This window comes from Camelus bactrianus, chromosome 12, assembly GCF_048773025.1.
Source record: "Camelus bactrianus isolate YW-2024 breed Bactrian camel chromosome 12, ASM4877302v1, whole genome shotgun sequence".
NCBI classification, from domain to species: domain Eukaryota; kingdom Metazoa; phylum Chordata; class Mammalia; order Artiodactyla; family Camelidae; genus Camelus; species Camelus bactrianus.
Window position 1 is genome coordinate 16,336,830 of NC_133550.1, and position 22,861 is coordinate 16,359,690.

Consider the following 22,861-nt stretch of genomic DNA (forward strand, 5'->3'; position numbering starts at 1 on the left):
TTCTCTCACATAGGGACTTAATTTCGTAGATGAGACCCAAGTATCTGAAGTGATAGGACCCAGGTTACATAGCAGGTAGGCAGTGGTGCCAGATCCAGGACTTTTCTCTGCTTTCCATTTTGATTGAGATTGTTCTGTTTAACACACACTGAGGAAGTTCTGAGCTTATTGAGGGTATTTATGAGTTGAAAGTTGGTTTTGGTAGAGGAATGGCCCCTTTCCCGTACTGCTCTTTGTTTCACCTCCTTTTCTTGCCCAAATGTCTTGTGTTTTTTTTTTTTTTTTTTGATCAGGCACAGTGATAGTTTTATTTATTTATTTATGGAGGTACTGGGGATTGAACCCAGGACCTTGTGTATGCTAAGCACACACTCTACCACTGAGCTCTATCCTCCCTGCAACTTGTGAATTCTGAAATTCTACCTTAACATAGAGAACTCGTAGCCCTTTGAACTTGCCCTTTCCTAGGGTTGGGTTGGTGAATTCTAGGCATGCAGACCCAAAGAAGGCACATGTTGGAGATTCTCCAAGTCATATTGCAGCCTTCAGTGCTTGACTCAGAGGTCCTGAAGAAGCCAGGTTAAAGTGGTTCTGAGTGTTCCAGAGAGTTGCTGTAGCCTGGACCCCTTAAGCCTCCTTCATCTTCAAATGGAGAAAACCTGATCCCACCAAAAAGCCCTGGGACTTCAGTTGTTTCTCAGGGATCTTCTGATCCAAGTAATAAACATTATAAAATAAAATGATAAAAGTAATAATAAAATTAAAATAATAAAATTATATATGCCTATTTATTAAATCTAAAATGCCATCGACTGTAGGCTATGCCATTATTTTATGCATCACTAAGAAAAAATACTGCTAATTAAAAGGACGAAAGCTTGCTTAGTGCATAAGCTTTTCTCACATATCACTCATGCATACAGAGAAAAAGTAAAATAATTTCTCTTTAAATGGCAAGTCATAGTGTAATCTCCTTAAAGATATTTTAGGTGGCATTTAAAACGTGTGTAGTATCGTCATACACACTTACTGAGCTAAAGTGGCACTACCGACAGCTTAGACTAAATTCACACATGTACAGGTGGTATGACTACCTCTCAGTCATTTGGCAGACAAGGTTTTAATGTGGGGTAAATGAGCATCCTAGGATTCATGTAATGCTATATCCTTTGATTAATTCCAAAGTATTTTTATACATGTGATCTCTTTTGATCTTCCCAGCTTTGTAGTAGATCTGTAAAGCCATTTTCTAGATAAGGAAACTGAGTCTTAGAGAGGTTAAGTTACTTGGCAGAGATCACAGTTAATAAGTGATGGAACTGGGACTTAAACCCCAGATTTTTTGCTCTAACCAGTTGTTTCCCAGCATTTGACCTCATCGACTTGGATCTTTCTCTTATATCAGGGCAGATGACTGTAACAGTGCAGGAAGCAAGAGCTGCTCTGATTCTCTGCTTCTTTTGATAGAGTTGATTAAAGACAATTGCTGGCAAAAATAGGTATGCAAGAAGTGGTTTTCTTAAAGACTGAAAGAGTAAAAATATAACTTTAATTCGAGAACCTTCTCTTTTTCCCCCCTCTTCTCTGAAGGTACCAGAAAGCAGCTGAAGAAGCAAACATGGAAAAGAGGAGAAGTGTAAGTATTTGGAAGCCATGGGTCATGTGGAACTTCATGGGCAGAGCCCATGTGGCCCAGCCACCTGCATCCTCTGCAGGGCATGGGCTCCATGTCAGCTGAGCCGGACATTTGTGCCAGCCGATCTGATTGGTGAGCCATTTGCTTGGCAGAATTTGGCTCAGGTGAAGAGAATTGTATTTTTTCACTGAGGCTTTCCTTTGGAGCTACTTTTTCTCTCCTGAGCAAAGGACAGAAGGCCAAGTTCTTTGCCTGCGGTTATAAAATGGCTTACTCCTCCTGCTCAAACTAGGACAGGGTTTCCTAGGCTGTTTCCTTTTTTCCAAATCAAACAACCAGAATGTCTCTCTGCATTTAAATGGTAGCAGCTGTGCAGCTGTTGTCATCTTCTGTGTTCTTTGTTTAAAGCAAACTTCTTGACCCTGTCTAGTTAGCAAGTTTCTCAGCGCCAGGGTCCATCAAAGGCAAAAACCTCAGAACCAGCTCCTGGCTTGTACCCATTTGTCCTCTTCCACTGGCTAACTTCCAGTTGGGCTGGATAGTGTATTTATTTTGAAATCTTACTTGATTTAATTTTATGAGGAAAACAAACCTCACATATTTGGGCAAGGATTCTTTAATTTGGCTAGCATTACAAAAACATCATCCTGACAGTTTTGGGTACCTAGCCTATTTAAATTAGTATGTAACATGCCCCTATTAGTTTGCTTTCTCTAAGCGGGCAATGCTGACTGGGTCTTTTGGGGGCAGGGGCGGTGTGGCGAGGTAATGAGGTTTGTTTATTGGGATAGGGTGACATGATAGTTGGAATTCCCAGAAATTTACCCCTCTTTTTCTCTTCCTGTTCCACCTGCACTTAGGACACAGAGAGACAGACCATTAATACCCCCATCAGTTATATGTTTAGGTTCTTTTCAAGCATGGAATATACCACTTCTTGAAATCTGTGCTGTTTAGGCATTCATCTCCAAAATGATTGGCTACCACTTTTCTGAGAAGCTCTTATCCTAGGAATTTCTTCTCTTCCTTGAATGACTACATCTAGGTTGTCTGTGTTTCCAGTCCCACTGCTATATGCCAAACATCCCCCTGCTTTTAAGATGAAGATTCCCCTGCCAAGATTTCAACGTTATTGCTCATTTGACCCAGCCTCTTCATGTTGCGAGTGAAATAACTGAGATCCAAAGAGAGGAAGGTATTTATCCAAGGCCCCTTCCAAGTCAGATGTTCCTGCAGAGAGGACACTGTGTTGTATCTCTTGAGTGTGCCTGGTCTGGATTCAGGCAGCCAATTTGGTCCACAGGCAACATTCACAGAGATGCTCACCCTTGCTGGGTGGGATGAGTAATGTGCTGGATGTCCCTTTGAGAAAGGAGGCTCTGGTTGTCTAGCAACCAGTGAGGCCCTTGAAAACTTGCAGCCTCCTTGACTTCCCACTGCCTTATTCTGAGAAAATACTTGGGAAAAATTTAAAACATGACACAAATGACGTTGACTAAAATGTGACCTTATTTTGTAGGCCCTACCCCTACTCTGAAACAGTAGAGTGTGTAAAGAGAGTAGAAAGAACAGTAAGAGACTGTCACCCAAGTTCAGGATCTGGGAGGTGACTGGATGCTGTGATTGATCACCATTGTGAGGTGTGGCTGGAGGAGTAGGGAGGGCTGCCCATTTAATACTAATTGTCACCATTTATTGGGTGCCTATTTATGTCGAGCACTGCACTCTGTGCTTTAATGTTGTCCCATCTGTTCTCCACAATAGCCCTGTGTGGTAGTTTCCAGAAGTTAAGAGACTTGCCCAGGGTCACTTGGCTGGATGGAGCTGGATTTAGATAAGAAATATGTGTTCATTGTAGGAAATACAGGTACTATACATAAAATAGATAAGCAACAAAGATTTACTGTAGAGCATAGGGAATTATATTCAATATCTTATAATAACCTATAATGGAATATAACCTGAAAAATATATATGTAACTGAATCACTTTGCTGTACACCTGAAAATAACCCAACATTGTAAATCAACTGTACTTCAATTAAAAAGAAAAAAGAAAGAAAATACAGATAAAGAAAGAGAAGAAAATATAAGAGGCCCATAACCCACTGTCCAGTGATAACCCAGCTGTCTCAGGCCAATGCTCTTTCCATTGAGCTGCCCAGTCTGCTTTCAGCTCTCGCTTTTGTCCTGTACCTTCTTGCTTCTCTTTCTTCCCCAGAAAGACCGTAGCCACTGCTTCTTCCCCATCTTTGCCTCAGGTGCTAAAGACCTGGACAACTGATTGGCCTGGGTGGTGCTGCCAGGGGTGCTGGGAGGCTCTGGGGCCATTAATGCTGTCAGAATTTACAGCCCTGCCCTTCCCCTGCTTGTCCCCACCGCAGCACTTTTGAACTTGTATCCCTAAGCGCTCCTTTTAAAGAGCACATTTCCTCCTCGGTTAAAATGCCTCCCTAAGGGATGTTCTCTGCCAGGCCTTTGTCTGGAACATTGCAGGTACTCCATCACACAAATCCCTCTCTTTTAGGTCATCACAAATGAAAGTAGAAATGACAGCTTTCAAGCTTTCAAGAAATGACAGCTTTCAAGAGTAACATCAAAATTAGTATTCAAAAAAATTTATTTGATATGCCATAGAAGTCTTTTGTGATGTGAGGATGATGCATAATTTTATTTTTGTGTTCACTTTTATTTTCCAATAAAAGCACATTAATCATGAAAAGAAAAAGAAGAAAATACAAATGTCCATAAATCCCTGATCCCCAGAGGCAACCTGTTAACTTCCGGGTGTCTTTTCTTCCAGACTACTTTTCTCTGTTTGGATTTATAAACATACATGTGTATTATAAAATGGGATCGTGCTATCTTATAACTGGCTTTGTTCACTCAAAAGTATCCTATGAGCATCTTTCTGTGTCAATAAATACACTTTGATGACATGATATATCTCTGAGAAAAGTAAGTGTCCAGTTACCAAGGCAAAATGCCACTTTGGTTCTCAGGGCTCCTGTTTGGGCAGGGCAGGGCAGGTGAGCCGGTGAAGTCAGAGACATAGATGACTCAGCCATTGTGTGGCAGGAGGTAGCACAAAGCTAAGAGTGCTGCTGGCGGTTAAGGTAGCACCAGCTTCCAGGCCTGTTTTTTAATTCTCTCTTCCAACAAGAAAACTTTCTGTGCTGCTTCTGTTTCTGAACCATACATGCTTCCCCCAATGAGTTATCATGTCAGCTGAGATCTAAACACTAAAATCAAGCAGTTGTTCTTCTGTCATCTTTTTTTTCAAGCCTTGGTGCTACTTGATGAAGTGGCTCTCAGAGTATATTCAGAAGAGTAATAGGGTGAGAGACTTAATTCCCAATATAGCTGCTAATCCTGTTTAATTCCTCAGAGTCTTTCAGTCCTAGGTGGTTTGTCCTTTCTTTCTTAGTTGAAAGACTGGTGAGTCACAAGGCTACAGGAATGGAGAGTAAGAAGGTATTGAAGTTTGTGGTATGTTGGGAAGGTATGGCTGCTTAATTTACTTAGGAGTGCTTTCAAAGTCTGGGAGATTGAATTTTACTTCGTCAAGCATGTTTCCTCTATTATTGTGGAATAACATTGACAATTTCCAGGTTGTTTTCAGTCTGTCTTATATGTATAAATTAATTCCAGTTTGACCCAGGCGAAAGAGAACTGTCTTAGATGTGCAAACACGTGTCCTTCAATCAAGAGATGGGGTGATATTGGTGTTTCATTTGAAGCCTGGTATTTTTCCCAAAGGATCTGGAAAATAGTGAATTTGCTGATAACAGAATTTACACATAGACAAATGTAGAGAAGAACAGGGGGAAAAAAGGGGATTGAGTTTTTATGTAAAAATAAAATTTGACTGCTCATGTAAATTATGTCAGATATGATGAAAAATCACTTATGCAAATATACGTGAAAGTCTGGTGACTGCTTTAAATTTCCACAAATAGTTTCAATCACTATCCACAGTTATTGATATTGCATAGTTTAAGCTATCCTGCATCTTTGTCTCATTTAAAAGAAGAAAAAAATAACAGCAGAATCAACTATACTTCAATTAAAACAAACAAAAAAAAAACAGCATTCACTGTGTAATTTTGTGGCATATAATGATGAACCTTTATTAATGCATATTTACAGGGTTTAAAGTAACTGGTATTTTGCTTTTTCTTTCTTGCTTTCCCCATTAATCTTTGGATAAAAATCCCTTGTCTCCAACGTAACTATCATTAGATCTGGGCTTTCCTTTCTTCTCATTTTGTCCTTATAAGGCTATCCTGTTTTATCACTTCCTGCTTTAGCTCCTGACTTTTTCTCTCTTCCCCTCTCCCTCTCCCGGGGTGGATGCTTTCTCCATGTGGCAGGGCTGTAACTGTTCACAGCTGTCTGAAACGCCAGTGGACCAGGAGCAGCTTGGAGTTTTAACTTTCATTTTACAAAGAACAACATGTTTGAATGTTTCAGCAGGCAAGTTATAACTGGCATTTACTTCTTGTTCTTCTAGAACACTGAAAATCTCCCCCAGCACTTTAGAAGAGGGAACCTGACTGTGTTAAAGAAGAAGTGGGAGAACCCGGTGCTGAGAGCAGGGTCTCTCCCAGACTCAGTGCGAAACAGCAGCGCCGAGGTCAGGCACAGAGGCGACCCTCCTCCCGCTGAAGTGGCCAGCAGCTCTGCCTCTGGGGTCGAAGCTGACCAAGAGGAGCGAGTCCACCCCAGACCTAGATTCGGATCGCCTCCTGAAGCCCCTATCCAGTGCCCGTACCCTCTCATCGAGGACAGTGAGCATCTTAAAGATCACTCAACAGAAAGTAAAAAAATGGAAAATTGTCTGGGAGAATCCAGGCAAGAAGTGGGAAAACCTGAAATGAGTGAAAACACAGAAGCTGCAAACAAAATAGAGAAATACAATGTTCCTCTGAACAGGCTTAAGATGATGTTTGAGAAAGGTGAACCAGCTCAAACCAAGGTAAGGATTGGGTGGGTTTAAAACCTGAAAAAGCCAATTCAAGTAAATGAACAAAGCTGCCTTTCTAATCTAGACAGTTTGAGTAGTGGCGAGTATGTGGTCATTATGTCTTTTGATTCAAGTTAGATGAGTAGTTAATTAAAAGTCTCAAATGAATTAATTGCATTAGGTATTTCTGAGTCTCCGACCCAATTTCACATGAGATCAAGCACACATTGAGATTCAGGACAATGTATAGAAGTTAAGAGAGTTTGATGCCTATTGGATTATGTGTTTTTGTAAGCTTGCCCTTTTAACTTGTCTTCCTGTGCCTTTTGTCATTTGTAGCTTGGGGCGGGGGGTGGAATTACTGCTGAGTCGCTCTCCTGTTGGACACAGCTGCAGGCTGAGTGTTAAGGCCAGAGTTTAACATTAAGACTGAGGCTTAGTTGTCTCTGAATCCTTCTCTTCTTCTCAACTTCCTCATCTTTGCCTTACAACAAATGTTTTCTATCAGCTAAAATCCTATCCCAGGAAAAATCAATGAAGATAGCCAGACTAGCTGTAGCCTTTAGGAGTTTTGACTTGCAAATGCACAGGGCTGCATTTTCCTACAACTGCTAATGAAATCTGATCCTTCATGTGGATTGCAGACCGGGTCCCCAGAGGGAATTACTTAACTAGAAAATGAGTTACATATGCTGGTGACTTATAACACAATCCAGGGGCCGCAGTGCTGGTAAAGTTTTCCAGTTTTCTCATACTTTCCTGCATATCTGGCTTTGTACATGGGGTTGGTTTGTTACAACAGTCATAATAATGAAATAAACAGATCTGATGGGGAGCAAAGCCATCATTTACTCTAGATTCCATCTCGATGGGAAAGCGAAAATTTTTAAGCTAAATATTTGGCCCAAATCTCTACATTTGGGAAGTAATGGTATGAAGCATTTTTTATTCTGAGATAAAAAGTAGATAATTTATAGTATAATATATAATATAGTATAATCCTCAGTTACGTTTGGTGTGATTTAGTCGTCATCTCTTGTATCTTACAGCAGCTGCCTGTTGCTTTTCTACCTAGAAAAGTCTCTAGTATTTGGGGATCATCTGTTTGAGGATGTAGAGTTTTTAAACGTTTGCAAAACTAGAACCCTTTTCTGTGCACGAGTTTTAACACTGAAACCATTTGGCAAGAGATGTAACCACAAAGCAATTTTATGACTTTTCTTAAACTCTCGTCCCTCTCAATTTTGAGTCCTCAAGGGCTACTAACTCCCTCTTTCCCCTTTATGGTCTTAATAAATTTTTTTTTGTTTTACATTCAAATGGAAGAAGAATTTTAAATGGAAGGAAAAAAATGTCAGAAATCCTAAATAGAGAGGAAGGGGCTTTGTGGTGACTCAAAGCACCATTGTAAATCTCCTCCTCTCAGACCCTGTAAGGGGCAGGATGGCTGATGTCACGTCAGCACACACAATGCTGATTCAGTGTAAAAGGCTGGTGCCTGTCAAAACTGGCCTAAGGTAGGAAATGCCTGGGACTGCAGCAAACAGAAATGCTGATTATGTGTAAGGATCTGGTGAGAGACTTCTTTCTCGTAAATGTCTCATGCGAGATGGATTGGAACAAGCATATCTCTTTGTGGCTGGTCGGAGTGGAGAAAAAAAAAATCCTCATATAAATAAAGATCCTACTAGATCAGGCTGGCACTGGGTAGCCTGATTGCTGACGATTTAGGAAGACAGAGGGGTTCTAAGATTGACCTGGGCTTTTGGGGGGTCTTTTTAAACTTTCTGATTAAATAGTCACTTGTCATTTAATGGACTGCTTTGGGAGTGTAAAACACAGCTGCCCTTGGTTTTATAGCTGCTTCTGAATAAGCATCATTATCCATGTTGGAAACAGTCTAGATTACTTTAAAACCGTTTGTCTAATATTTCAATAAAAGTTTTTTTTTAAAGTTTTGTCTAGTTTAAGGAATAACTAATCAGTTTGAAACTAGGTTATGGTTATTGCTAACATAATTTCAGCATGGATAAGGCTTTAATCAGAAAGTTATATAATTGGATCTTTGGAAGGAAGCTCTGAGAAATACGTAGGGACACTAGAAATTCTTGTAGGAGCAAGAGGATACAAGTAAGAATGATTATCTCAGAGCTAACAAATGAATACTTCCGTGAGACAAATGAATATAATAGATACAAATTGTGCAAATCTTTGTTTCTGTAATTGAATTTTGGAGAACTGGGCTGAATCTCTAACCAACTAGCTGGGCAGGGTCAGGGAGCACACAGATAATGGAAATGCCAAATCTAAATCTTTTTATCTCCTGAATCTTTTTATCAGAGTTATTTGCAGGAGACAAAATTAACTGGCTTCTCTTAGTCTGTCTTGCTTCCTTTTGTCTGGGATGGTTTCTCTTGTCCACTTTTCTTCCTGATCTCTTCTCTGCCTTCCTATTTTTTTTTTTTTTCTCTCTCTCTCCTAGTGTAGTCTCATCTCTTTCTCGGACTCCAAGAGATGAATCCCAAAACTAGATTCTAATCTTGAATTCTTAACCCAAGCTTCGGCCCTAATTTTCTGGTTGGCTTCCAAATCATATACCTCTTTGTAAATATCCCTTAGGCACTCAAATTCAAGAAGGCTAAAAAAGAATCCATTATCTTTCCAACCAAAACCTGCTCTACCCATCCCGTCCCTTAATGTATCACCATTCACCACATCTCCTGGGCTGTGAAGTGTGGAATCCGTTATTCTTTCTGCCTGCCTCTTCCCAGTCACTTAGTAAGCCATCTAAATAAGTCTTCCCTCTATACATCTCTCAAGTGTGGGCCATTCTCTCCAAGAGGTTCCATGTCTAAGTCTGTGTTCAACCTTTTAGCGTAGAATTGCTACAGCCTCCCCCATTGGCCTCTCAGTTCTTTCTTTCGTCCATCCTTCACACCTTTGCTATTTATTTTTCTAAACATAGTTGTAAATTATGTTACTCCCTTGATCAGAAACTTTCAATGCCTCAAAATCTATATTTAATATTTGGGTCTCCCAGAGTCTGAGCTCAACCTACCTTTCCAGTCTCATAGTCAGTCTTATACTGAAGCCCTAGATTACTCTTCATTTTCTAAATTATTCATGCCTTTCTCCTAATTTCTACCTTTTGAAATCTTACTCCTCAAGGTCTATCAAGATGATGAGACCTTACCTCAGTTTTTTCCCAGATGAAATTGCTTTTCACTTTCCTGACCCTCCTGTAGAATTTTCTTTTTACTTCTCTTTGGCCACTTATACATGCTTCCTTTAATAGTCATGAATGAACTTGTTCATGCCCAGTCTATAATTTCTTTTAAAGTAGTGATGCTTTTATCCCTCAGTGGTCAGCACAATGACTTGGCTCTTAGTATTTATTTAATAAAAGGAAGAAAATCTTAGAACTCAACTGTTAAATAATGAGAACTGATTAAAGACTATTCCTTACTTATCCTCTATCTTTGGTGAACAGATAGGTTACTCAGGTCAGATGGTTTAGTTGAACATGATGGTTCTAATTCCTGTAAGCAAATGAGCAGTAGATAGCTTAATGTAACCTATTGGTATGAGGACAAGAAGTCCCCCAGTGACATACACTGAATGTGGTTTAGCACCCCTGACTTCATGTATATGTTGATCTGGGTTTTAGGTAGCCAAGGTAAACTTTTCTGGGCATCCTTTTGGGAAAAAGATAGCTGATCAAGCAGTTATAACCAATATCCAGTTATCATCATATTGGCATTTGGATCCATAATCATCAGAGGCCAGGATGCAGTTATTCAAATGACCAAACACTATGGGGAGCATGTGAAAGGCTCCTTAAATCTCAGTTCTTTCTGTTTGGCTCTTGACGTATTTGGTTCACACAAATCCTCAGATAGGAGATTAAAGACCAAATATTTGGATAGTATATTTCTACCATCATAACCTGTTTAAACTATTGTCTTTTACTTGGGTCAGGATTAAACCAATTAGTTGTAATGTGAGAAAATAAGGCTGGAATATGGATATCTCTTGATTCTTTTACACACTGACTACTGCTTCTTCCATGCAGTGTTTTCATTGTCTGAGAGAGGAGTTAGATAAAGAAAAGAAAAGAGAGAAGAGTGAATGCTTCCTCACCAAAAAATCTGTTTTCTGGAACACATAAACACACTCACACATTCACTCTTTGGGAATTAACCAAGATAGGAGGCAGTAATGAGAGAGTAATGATAAGTTTGTCCATAAGTGAATAGAATGAAAACTATTTAGAAAAAAATTTGTTTTCTTTATCCCCCCCCCATTATTCATAGTTTTTGTTTGTTTGTTTATAACGGAGTTACTGAGGATGGAACCCAGGACCTCATGCACATGCTTTACCACTGAGCTATACCCTCCCCTCTCCCAGGAGGTAACTGGGTTGGTTTGTTTGCTTGCTTGCTTGCTTATTTATTCATGGTATATTTATTTTAATGCTTCCAGTTAGTTATATTTTAATTGTGTTAACTTACTTTATACTACAAAGATACAACAGCTAAAATAGAGGTATCTAAATTAAAATAGAAGTTTTCCCTGTCCCATCAACCTTTTTACTTCTTTGCTCTTTCTCTCTTCTTAGATTCCTAAGCCCTTCAATGTCCCTTATAATTTCTGTTCTTATCACCAGGATCATCCTATGTATGGTTAGCATCAAAATGCCAGCAAAAGCCACACATGTTAATATGAGAGTAAAACCATCTTTCTTCAAACGGTTCAACATTTTTGTGGTTTCTCTTCTAAGTTCCTGGAAGTGACACTTGTGTTTTATTTAGTTTTACATAATACTGGTACATAGCAGTGTATATGTGTTGATGTAGTGGAGTGAGTCCTTGAGAAAATAAGTCATTCAAGCTCAAGTCTGACCTGTATTCATCACATATTTTATCCATGGCCAACTAATCTGTAATCTACATCAGAGAAACAATTTATATTTGCCTACTCAAAGAATGGGTAGGTGTTCGTAAGGAATCTCTACAATTTAATTATCCATAATGTTTTATTTTCTCCTTTCTTGTTAATAATTACATAATGACATATGCAATTATGACTTATCTATTTAATGTTATCTTAATAAGGTTTTTCTTCTACTTTGTTAATGTCTTAAGTAAATTATTTGGAATTATATTCCCAGAAGAATGCAATTTTGAGGATGTTCATAATTGGTATTAATTGTATATTGTTAAATCATAATTTTACGATGGGCTTAAGGAAGAAAGGGATTTGAATAACTGTGAACATCACTTTGGGGTCTAATATAGTCATCCTAGTGTAGCAGAGTATATTTTTAATTTACTTATCAGTGAATCATAAATCTTACGGTGACCTAACGTTAGACCTTCAATAGATACATTCCTAGTGCTCTAAGTATGGATAACTGGTTCTGTTAAGTAAACACAAGAATTGTCTGTTTTTCTACCAATGCTGTCTTCCTCATATATCCTGTTAAAGCTAATTTTTGCTGATTTATGATATTCACCTATAGTTTATGGCTGTGTAATTTCAAAATGTGATTTTGCTCTCAGTGGCACCACCCCCACTGATTTTTTCTTTAATATAATCTTTTTTAAATTGTAGTTGGTGTACAATATTATATGTTACAGGTGTACAGTATAGTGATTTCACAATATAGGTATTATAAAATATTTGCCATATATCCTTGTAGCTTATTTTATACCTAATAATTTGTACCTCCTACTTGCCTACCTGTATATTGCCCCTCCCCGTTTTCCTCTCCTCACTGGTAACCACTAGTTTATTCTCTGTATCTGTGAGTCTGCTGCATTTTTGTTATATTTACTACTTTGTTGTATTTTTTATATTCCACATTATCAATGACATCATACAGTATTTGTTTTTCTCTGTCTGACTTATTTCACTTAGCATAATGCCCTCTAAGTCCACCCATCTTGCTGTGAATGGCAAAATTTCATTCTTTTTATGGCCAAATGGTACTCTATTGTGTGTGTGTATGCACATTACATCTTCTTTATCCATTCATGTGTTGATGGACGCAGGTTTCAGTGTGATTTTGATTGACCTCTCTATAGTGGTGCATTGTTCCTAAGGACCTCCTACTAGTATAAATTAAATTTTATTTACCCTTAATTAGCAACTCTGAATAAATCTTTTGTCTTTTGTGGTAAGATAATACTGGATCCATGTGTAAAGATGCCAGCCAGGGAATCCTGATCTGTCTGTTTGTTGCCCTAAGTGGCTGTCCGTGGTATGCCAGCTAGAGAGCAGTCATCTCTTTTCTGCTTACTTTCATGCCGATTAACTACTTACTAGTAGTTTCATTAAAATAAAACACATTAAAAAATAATGTCAGGAGACTAGAACATTCTCTAAACAATGTTGGCTACAATCAAGTTTGGAAGGGCCAGAAAGACATCATTTTCCCCCCATATATCACCACTTCTGTCTTTCTACTATTCACTCACTCCTAGATTAGACAACATAGGTGTGTATCCAGAAGAATTTATTAGTCATTTCCTCTAGCCTTCTAATTCTTTGATGAGTTACAATGAGTGAGAAATCCCTATCAAGATCATTGACATAAATCCTAGGACTATAAGTGATTGTAAATGGTTATTTAATTCAGCTCACTGTTCTCAGGCAGCTAGGATGTTAAAATCTTTATTTTACAGATGGAAACAGCTGACGTCAGAGAAGTTAACTGATATGCCCACTGTCATGTGGCTAATATCAGAACAAGGACTGAAATTGTGTAGCACGCCTTTTACTATATAACACTATCTTCATGGATATTATAATGGCTATTTATTAGACAAAAACATTGGCCATGGCCTTACATATTTTTGAAATCTAAGGAAGCCATGAAAAAATTAAAACATATTAACAGCTGTATTCTCAAAGACTTTAACTTTCTATCTGCCCTCTTCCTGCATTTTATAATCTCTTAACTGAGGAAAAACATCAAGTCAGTGAAGAGAAGAAGTATATTGGAACGCAAGAGATTTGTATTAAAACTTTTGAGTTAGAAGCTTATGGGTTTGGGAGGTTTGTTTTTCTTACATAAATTAGTCATCTGAACAATCACACACACATACACACAGAGTAAACCAGAAAAAGCCAAGTAAACGAGGAAAAAAAGTTACCTTTGTCTGTTGTGTACAATGATAACCTTACTTACATAGCTAGTTTATACATGGTTTAGGTATGGTGTGCTATTTTGTGTGCCTTATCTTTTGTTTGGTCTTTTTTATATGGACCTTCCTTTGTATCTTTATAGTTCATGTGGTTATCCTTTTATGGCAATATGGTATTTCATAATAATTTTTAATCACCCCTCAGTAATCAGATTCTCTGCCAGTCTAATAAAAAAGCATCTTGGCAGAAACATTATATTTTCAGTTATTTTTTGCGGGAGGGCGATATATCTGGATGATGCTATCATGGTCAAGAATATAATTCATTAAACATTCTTCTTACATATTTTCAGCTTATTTTCAAAGATTATACGATTTTACTGCTAGCACAATCTAAGGACAGATTTAATTCCCTAGTAGTACCTTATCAGAATTTGATTTTTATCATTTTTATCTATTTATATTAGTTTAATAAATATGAGGTATGACCTCTCCTTCCTTTTCTTCCTAATTGTAAGAGTAGCACATTATTTTTGTAGAACACTTAGAAATACAGAATATGTAGAGAAATCCCCCCACCTGGAGATAAGTGCTCCTTCTATGTATATTTTTTACTTAAATGAGCTCCATTGTTTTTTCTCCAAGGGTCCCTGAAGAAGGAAATGTTTATCTCTCAGTATTTTGAGAAATTAAGGTCAGATTTTATCTGTACCCTATAATCTCCATGCATAGTTCAACAAAGTCCCATTTTCCCCTAAAACTCATCCTTCCTCCACTCTTCACTTTGGAGGACTGAGAGGGTCTGAAGAAAGGTCAGAGTTGAAAGGCTGAAGGATGTGGCTGGCAGAAGTAAGAGGCTTTCAGTAAGTTAAAGTGTTGAGAATCAACTTTTAAAGAGAATTTTTCCTGAAAATAGGGGTACCCGGGACGGAAATCCTGCTTTTTGCTTGACATTTAGGACCTAACTTACTTTATTTCTTTAAGAAAACTTTCCAGAGAAAAGAAATTCTACAGACTACTGGCTAAAAGCCCTAAACTCGTATTTTCTTACTGGTAAATGTTGATGCGTTTGATTTATGGAGTCACTGAGAACATTTAAGGGACGGTCACACTAATGAGAGTTACTATAGTCAGCTGACAGGAAGGAGAACTTGTGGGGTGGGGTGAGGCCAAGCCTTAGGAAATTCCAGAAAGTCTTGAAGTGTCTTATCTTTTCTGTCTTCTCTTAACAGATTTTGATGATTAAGGCTCCCTCAGGCATATGAGTAAAAAAGCCTGAAATGTGATAAAAATGTGTTACCTAAATGGACTTCAATATCAGAATTCCTGGGGTTTTTGTTATTTTTTTCTTTCTGTGCTTCTCTACTTCCTTGAGAAACATTGGAGGAAACCCCTCCTTCTTCCTGAACCTCAGATTACCACTTGTAAAATGAGGATTATAAAATTCATAATAAATGCATTTGAGATCTTGGGGTTTTTTGTTTTTTGAAGTATAGTTGACTTACAATATTGTGTTAGTTTCAGGTATGTGGAGATCTTGTTATTCTTTATATTTGAATGGTTTGGAGGTGAAAAGGTATTGAAAGAAATGCTAATGCTTCATCTGGGATCTCATTAAAAACCATCTTACTTCAGAACCAGTGTCAGTATAACTGATTTTCGAAGACATTTCTCTATTTTTCTCTAGGACCACATGACTTTGCACATTCACTTTTTGAGTAGTTGAAAGAAAATAATTCAGAGTATTAATATCCTCATGATCCCAAAGGCTTTTTCGGACAAAAAAGGCTTTTTCTTACCTTATTTAACACAAAGATTTATATAAAAAGCTAGCAAAGATGGGGACTTTCCTGCATCTAAAAACCAAAGAAAAAGCCTCTGCCCTCGCAGAACATATATTCTGGTTCTAAATGGTCTTGCTCCCAGTACAGGCATTTCGTGTGTCACTACAAGCACAGACAGAAAACTGAACTCCTAGCAGGTTGCAGCATGTGGCACATACTCTTGGAATTGTGCTTGAACTTTACCTTTGACAGAATGTAAATATTTGAAATACTGCTCCAGTGTTGAGAATGCAAAGCCTATTCCCTTTTGGTTAAAAAAAAAAAAAAAAGTGTATTCCAGGCTTTCTCCCTTTTTGAGTTTTCATAATGATCCTTTTACAGCAGCACTTGGAATAAATTTTTGGAATTTCCTTTACTTTAATTATCTGCAAATGAGAAATGTTTTTAAAACAAAAAAATATGGATGGAGGGTATCCTGCCAAACTTATCTTTTAGCTTTGGCTGATGATCTTCATTTCCAGATGGGGGTTTGCTCCCAGAGCAAGAATTTGTTGCATCATGTAAGTCATGTGGATGTGACTGATGCTGACGCAGCTGACCTGAGTACGCTGTGGCAAGGTTAGGGCTGCTACAGCTTATTTTTGTTTTTATTAAAACTAGATTCAACCAATAATGTAAATAGCAAAGCTGACTAGAGAAAGTATGCTAAATGTATATTGAATTTGCAAGAAACTATATTCTTATTGGTATGGTACAAGCAACCAAATCCTTGGCACTTATTTCTTAAGTGGTATCTTTTCTATCTCCAAGGGTGGGGAGGACTTGAAAAAGGGATAATTCACTGTCTTAAACTTTGTTGTTAGTTTATTAGTCCATTGAACTTAAAAGTTTAATAACTATGTACTAATGTTGAATTCAGAAAGGTGCTAAGTGTTTTACTGTTGTCTCCTGGCATATTGGATTTCGGGTATCTTTCTTACTTCAGGTTATCTAGAAATAAATTGAGATTTCAGTGACAGGATCTGCTTGAAGGCTGTCATTACCAGCTGAATAAATGTGACATACTTTCTGTGTATCATGCCTGGGAACATTCTGTGACACTCGGTGGCTTTCTCTTGAGTTACTTTTCCAGTCTTAAAATTATAGTTTGAAACTTTCATTAGAGATCTACCCTAGATTTGAGAAATTTAAATGTAGTCATTTACAGGAATCACAGGAATACTTTATTCAAAAATCTGACCTTCCACTTTTCTATTTAAAAGGGGGAAAAAAAAAAGGCAGATCTCTGCCCTCAGTAAGCTTGCAGTCCAGTATAGGGATGCACAACAATTTGATAAGCATTGTAATGGAAGTGTGACCAGGTCCTTGTGAACAGAGGAAGGACTACATAGATTTGTGGAAGAGAGGTAGGGCAGATGCAAAAGGAATCTTGCTTAGCTTACACTGAGTCATGAAAGAACAGACAGTTAGACAACAGAAGGATAATCCGGGTGGAGGGAACTCATTTACAAAAACATGGATCTCTCAACAGTTTGCTTTTCCGGGAGGGTAAAGGGTGGAAAATACTCAGAGAAGGTAGGAAGGGACCAGATCTAGAACTGGTCTCCTGTGACATACTAAGCACTTTAGATTTAATTCAAGGAGTGATTAGGAATCCTTAGAGAATTTTGAACAAGAGAGTAAACACAGATTTATACTTAGGGGTAATTATTTTGTTTTTTTTTGGGATAATGGCAACATCTAGAGACTTGGTTAGAAGGCAGAAGAACCAATTAGAAAGGTAATGGAGTAGTCCAGGGAAAAGATGGTGAAGACCTGAACCAAGGCAGCAACAGCAAGGATAAAATAGGACTGAGAAGGCCAACAGCAGATACTGCCATCAGGACTTGGCAGTTTGGAGAGACGTGTCATTTTCCTCTGGGATGTGAGGATTCCCCTCCAATGACTCAAATTCTGAGGCTTTCTAGTCAAGATGGTTAGGCAGTGTTGATTAGCAGAAAGCACTACCTATATAGAGTTACTTATTTTCCCCTGGACAGCTGTGAATATGTAGTGTTAATATTTATAATACTAAAAACATTCTGTAGAATATAAAAACTAATATAAAATCTAATCTCCTCTGGATTTTACTTACAGAGGAGATTTGCAGGCCTCCTTTTTGAACGTTGTGTCATTTCCCATCCTTGCTACAAAGCTTATAGCTGGGTTTTGTTTTCTGAACAGATTCTTCGAGCCCAAAGCCGAAGTGCAGGTGGAAGGAAGACCTCCGAAAACAGCTATCCTCTGGATGACTTGGAAATAGGCCCAAGTAAGCAGAGTTCCATGTGTGGGCTGTTCTGTAGGAAGTATTTATTAGTAGCAACGCCTTCTGCCCTCAAAGCCAGTGCTTTTAAAGGAAGAGTGGTAAAAGGAAGGCTGTTAGAAACAAGCCATTCCCAAATCTCTCCAAATAGCTTCTCTGTATTTTTAATCCATCCTTGTCAGTGGTAACCTGTGTTAACCAAAGGGCACCGGGATTACAAGTGAAGTACTGCTGTCGGCAGTTCTGGCTCCATAGTCATCCGGGGCTTGAGGGCCCCCGTGGATAGGCAGTACCCCCTGTCGAGACTGGTTATCCCGTATTACTGATGGTAACATAACGCCTGAAGATCAGAATTATTATGTTTTGAAGGGGGCATATTCAGGCACTTCACAAAAGAAAATATAAAATCAATAAATATAGAAAATTATCAGTCTCCTGGTAATCAAAGAAATGCAAATTAAAATGTTAAGTAAACCAAAATTTAAAAATATTAACACTCAGTTATGGTAAGGGTTCTCTTTTTAATGTTGGGAAAGTGAGTGAATGTTCCCTTATATATGACAGTTACAATCCTGATTTCCTTCTTTGTCCTCTTAATAGAAGAAGTTGATTATATTAAATGACAGTAGCCCCAAAATTCTAAGAATCTTGAAATCATCCAAATTGCATTTTATCTTCTAATAAAGCACATTGTTTGCATGCTTGCAGGCCAGTTGTCATCTTCGGCACTCAACTCGGAGAAAAGCGAGAGCAGGCGAAATCTGGAGTTTCCACGCCTGTCAGAAACCTCCATAAAGGATCGGATGGCCAAGTACCAGGCAGCTGTGTCCAAACAAAGCAGTTCCACCAACTATGCAGTATGTGTTCGGCATCATTCATTCATTCACTCATCCAGCAAATGGCCACTGAGCCCAGGAAATAGAAATGTCTTCCAGACCCTGACCTATCAACCCTGGCTCCTCCCTAGTCCCCACCCATGCTCTCCTCACGTAAATCCTCCCCCAGCTTCCTTCATAATCCTTACCATGTTCTAATCTGGACTTTGCTTTCCCAGGCCTCATTCCGACCCCACTCATTTTTTGTGAGCGTTGGGGTTTTTTGTGTGTGATGTTACCATCTAGTAATATCATTGAGAACTTTCCTGTCTCTTCTATTTCATCTTATTGTTGTTAAAGAAGTAGTATTTTATTAGTTTTAACATAAACACTTTATTTTTGTTTTTGAGGGAAGAAAGGGAGAGTACTGGAGAGAAATGCTGAATATACTCAACATTAATGTGACTTAAAATCACCACTTAAAAATATTAAATTCAGTGATATTTAGTATATTCACAAGGTGTGCAATCATCACCACTGTCTAATTCCAGAACTTTTCCTCACCCCCAAAAGAAACCCATACGTGTGCAGTGACTCCCAATTCCCTGTTTCCCTCATGCCCTGGCAACCCCTAATATAATTTCTGTCTTTATGGATTTTCCTGTTCTGGACATTTCATGTCAATGAAGTCATACAACATACGGTCTACTTAATCTTTACTCCTTATGATGTAATGATTTTCTAAAGCAATAGAATAGTGGCTAGGACAAGGGGGGAGAAATGACAAGACGATGGCATACTCAGTAAGCACCAAAATGTGGTATTCGAAATAGAATGGAGGGTCTTTCCCCTTTATACTTTCCTGGCCTTAACTGGCAGGATGACACTACAGAACTGATTATTTGGAGTTACCTTTTATGGGTTGTTTTTTTTTTTTTTTTTTTTTTGGTTGTTGTTTTCAATGCGGGGAGGTAATTAGGTTTATTTATTTTTCCATGGAGGTACAGGGAATTGAACCCAGGACTTCGTGCATGCTAGACGTGTACTCTACCACTGAGCTATACCCTCCCCCCTTGGAATTACCTTTTAAATGCCACTTATTCATAAGTACACATGCATATATACACATGTGCACATACATACATATCTTTCAAATTATTGCTTCTAAGATTTCAAATTCCAAATCATCAGTCTCTTGATGTCCTATTTTTTAACAAAGTTGGAAGAATAGTATTGAATTTTATTTGTTCCCAGGCAGACTGAAACCAGTGCCTGTTAGAAATCACCATGGTATTCCAGGAGCTGAGCCTTTTTTCCCCAACATTATGAAGTGTGCATTCTCCAGTAGTATTTATTGGTAGACTGAGTCTTTGGGCAACAACTATTTTCATCTTGATTTTTTCACTACAGTTTTAAGATGAAATGATGTGTGTAAATCAGTAGCAAAGTGGAACATCACAGGCTTGTTATTCACTGGGAGTGTGAAAAATGAGCAAATTTAGACTTACTTAGAAGGCAGGTCAGAAGATACAGCAAATAGATGATCTGTGGAGCTTAATTCCCTTTTGTTACAGGACTTTGCTGCTTCTCAGTGCCCTCCTGCTATAAACATTCCGACCAGGTGACTCCCTTAAGTGGAAAAACCTGTTCAGTGACTTTTTTTTTTTTAATTCCTAGTAGAGTTTCTGCATTGTGGTGCTCCTGCTCTGTAAATTTTAAGAGTTGAAAATTCTTTAGGAATTCTTGTAAAAAGCACATGTTATCTCATCCCAAAAGAATTTCTCAGGCCCCTCACAGAACATGATTGTAACAAGGCGCATACTCTCTGGCAATGATTCTGGAGGCTGGACCTTGAGATGGGGTCAGGGGCTGTTGTCCTGTTGTGTTCTGCAGGGCTGGCCCCCAGCTCCTCCTCCTAGGCGCACCTCCAGAGCTGTGTGCCTTAATCTGGAATTCCACACCTCAGTAAATCAGCTGCAATCACACTCCTGTCGTTGGCCCTGTGGCCATAAACTGCTTGTTTTCTCCCCATGCCTAAAGAATCACAGAGAACAGAAAGGTGTACTAGATTACTAGCAGACTGAAGGTGGGAAATGTCCATATTCATCTACTTCTATATTGATTTTGGATCTAGTAACAAAGTGAATTTTAACATTTTGCCCCAGGTATTCTTTGCAAGAAAAACAAATATGATTATGCTTACTTCTTCTGACAGTATTAACGCCTGCTTTTTTTATGTTGAAGCTCTGTTAGAAGTAGAATAAGGTATGTCTTTAGTATAATGTATGAATTTTATATGAAAAACATGTTTTTGAAAGTTTCACACAAAAAAAGGATATTTAATGGTATCATTAAGTATAATTTCAAGTTTTATATGTATACATCATCCCTGTCTCTCTTTCCAGGCCGAGCATGTTTATATATGGTCAGTATATTTTCTTAATTATTGGCACTTGGCACCTCCTTCCCCCTGCTCCAGAATGGTCTTTTCTGATGAAACTCACCAGCTTTGCATTCCCACAAGCTCTGCTGCTAGAAGAGTGAATCACAAGATCATTGTATGCGGGGGGTGGTCTGTGTGTGTGTCTGTATTCTAATGAGCATCCAGATTTAGACTAGTTGTAGAAATATTTAACTCTGAGGTATGTGTCCACAAAGCTGCTTTTGTCATTTCACAAGTCAATGGGTTTTTGCTTGTGAGAGTTAAGGGGTTGATTTGACCCGAGGCTTCTTAAAAGAATTTTTTTTTTTAACTTTCCAAGTTTATTTAATAGATATGCTATGAAGAGAATAGTGAGGCTTTTGTTTGTTTGTTTTTTGTTGTTGTTGTTGTTCACAGACTGTTTTTATTTTGTAGAATGAGTTGAGAGCCAGTGGCAGTGAAATCAAATCTCATAAATTGGAGCAAAAGGAGAATGTGCCCCCAAGTCCTGAGGTCTGCATCTCCCATCAGGATGGAGAAAAGGTGGGTTGAAAAGCCTCATGTCCATTTGCCAGGGAAGCATGTGTTCTAAATTATATGCTTAAAATTAGAAACAACTCTTAACTCTAGGCGGTGGAGTGTCTGGGAATTCGGTAACAGCTGCCAGGACAGATTGTCTTTTTTGCAGGTCACATAATTTTGGTTGGAGAGCTCTGTAACTTATAGCTGACCAAATAATGAACCTTCGCTGGAAAATTCTTTTGCTCAGCAAATGCTCAGAGGACGTAGAACTTAAGTGATTTTTAAAATTCTGTTTTGAATAGAGATATCATCTTCAAAGTCATTTGTATATTATTAATTTAACACATTTTTATATAAGAAAATCTCATTCTTTCACTTCAAAGTATTTTGAAAGCTAGGCCCTATATTAAGCACAGGAAATGCTAAGCTTAAAAAACTAAATATGAGCAAACTATTCCATGTGGTCTTTACCAGCAGGGAAGCTAACAGAGTAGAAGGGAGATAACAGGTTTGCTGTTATAAAACCGTGTGACAGGTGCTGTCAGAGGGCTGTGCAGGGCCATGGAAGCTCAGACGAAGGACATTTAACCTGACTTCCTCAAGAAGGTGATTTCTGAGCCAAGTCTTGAAGGATGCGTGGAAATAGGCCAAGTGAAGAAGGGGAAGTTTGGGTAAAGAAAGAAGGATATTCCTGGCAGGGACAACAGAGGTTTGGAAACCAGACAGCCAAACCAAGGTGACTTGGCTGGAGCATGAAGGTCATGTAGGCAATGGTTAGAGACAGGTGGAGGAAGAGGGCCAGGGCAGGTCTTGAAAAACCCTAAAGAGTATGGCTGTAGTCCTGCAACAGAGGAAAGCCACAGGAAGGTTTTAAGCAAATCAGGTTTTATGCACTTACCCTTAAATAAATGGCTTAGTTGGAGTAAGTAACAAAATATATATGTCAGGGGAATTTATCATTTTCTCTACCAATCTTTTACACAATCTCTTTGGTCTGTCAGTCAATATGATAATCAAATGCTAAGTTAGATGAGGAGAAAGAGCTTTCAAATCTACTACAGTGATTAATCTTAGGAGTATAATCATTGTTTCTGTTACACATATTGACACCCTTGAGGCCGTTCTTCAGAAGGTGAGATTATTAAAATGGGTTAAGAGCAATAGTTCTCAAACTTACTTGACTGTAGCAACTTTAAAATAGACAATTGACAGAACACCAGCAGGAACTCACGAGATCTATTATACACTTGGACCAAAGGAGGCACAC

The 22,861-nt window shown here is 38.4% G+C and overlaps 1 protein-coding gene across 3 annotated transcripts in view; it reads left to right on the top strand.

The window, feature by feature from the left end:
- The window catches only part of LIMA1 (LIM domain and actin binding 1), a 71,062-nt gene that overhangs the window by 32,839 nt on the left and 15,362 nt on the right, over positions 1-22,861 (top strand). For all 3 annotated transcript variants that reach the window (XM_045523513.2, XM_010964276.3, XM_045523514.2), the window contains exons 3-7: positions 1,591-1,636; positions 6,149-6,613; positions 17,757-17,841; positions 18,544-18,692; positions 21,508-21,615. In XM_045523513.2, coding sequence (XP_045379469.1) covers positions 1,591-1,636; positions 6,149-6,613; positions 17,757-17,841; positions 18,544-18,692; positions 21,508-21,615 — 853 coding nt within the window. The remainder of the gene's footprint in view (positions 1-1,590; positions 1,637-6,148; positions 6,614-17,756; positions 17,842-18,543; positions 18,693-21,507; positions 21,616-22,861) is intronic.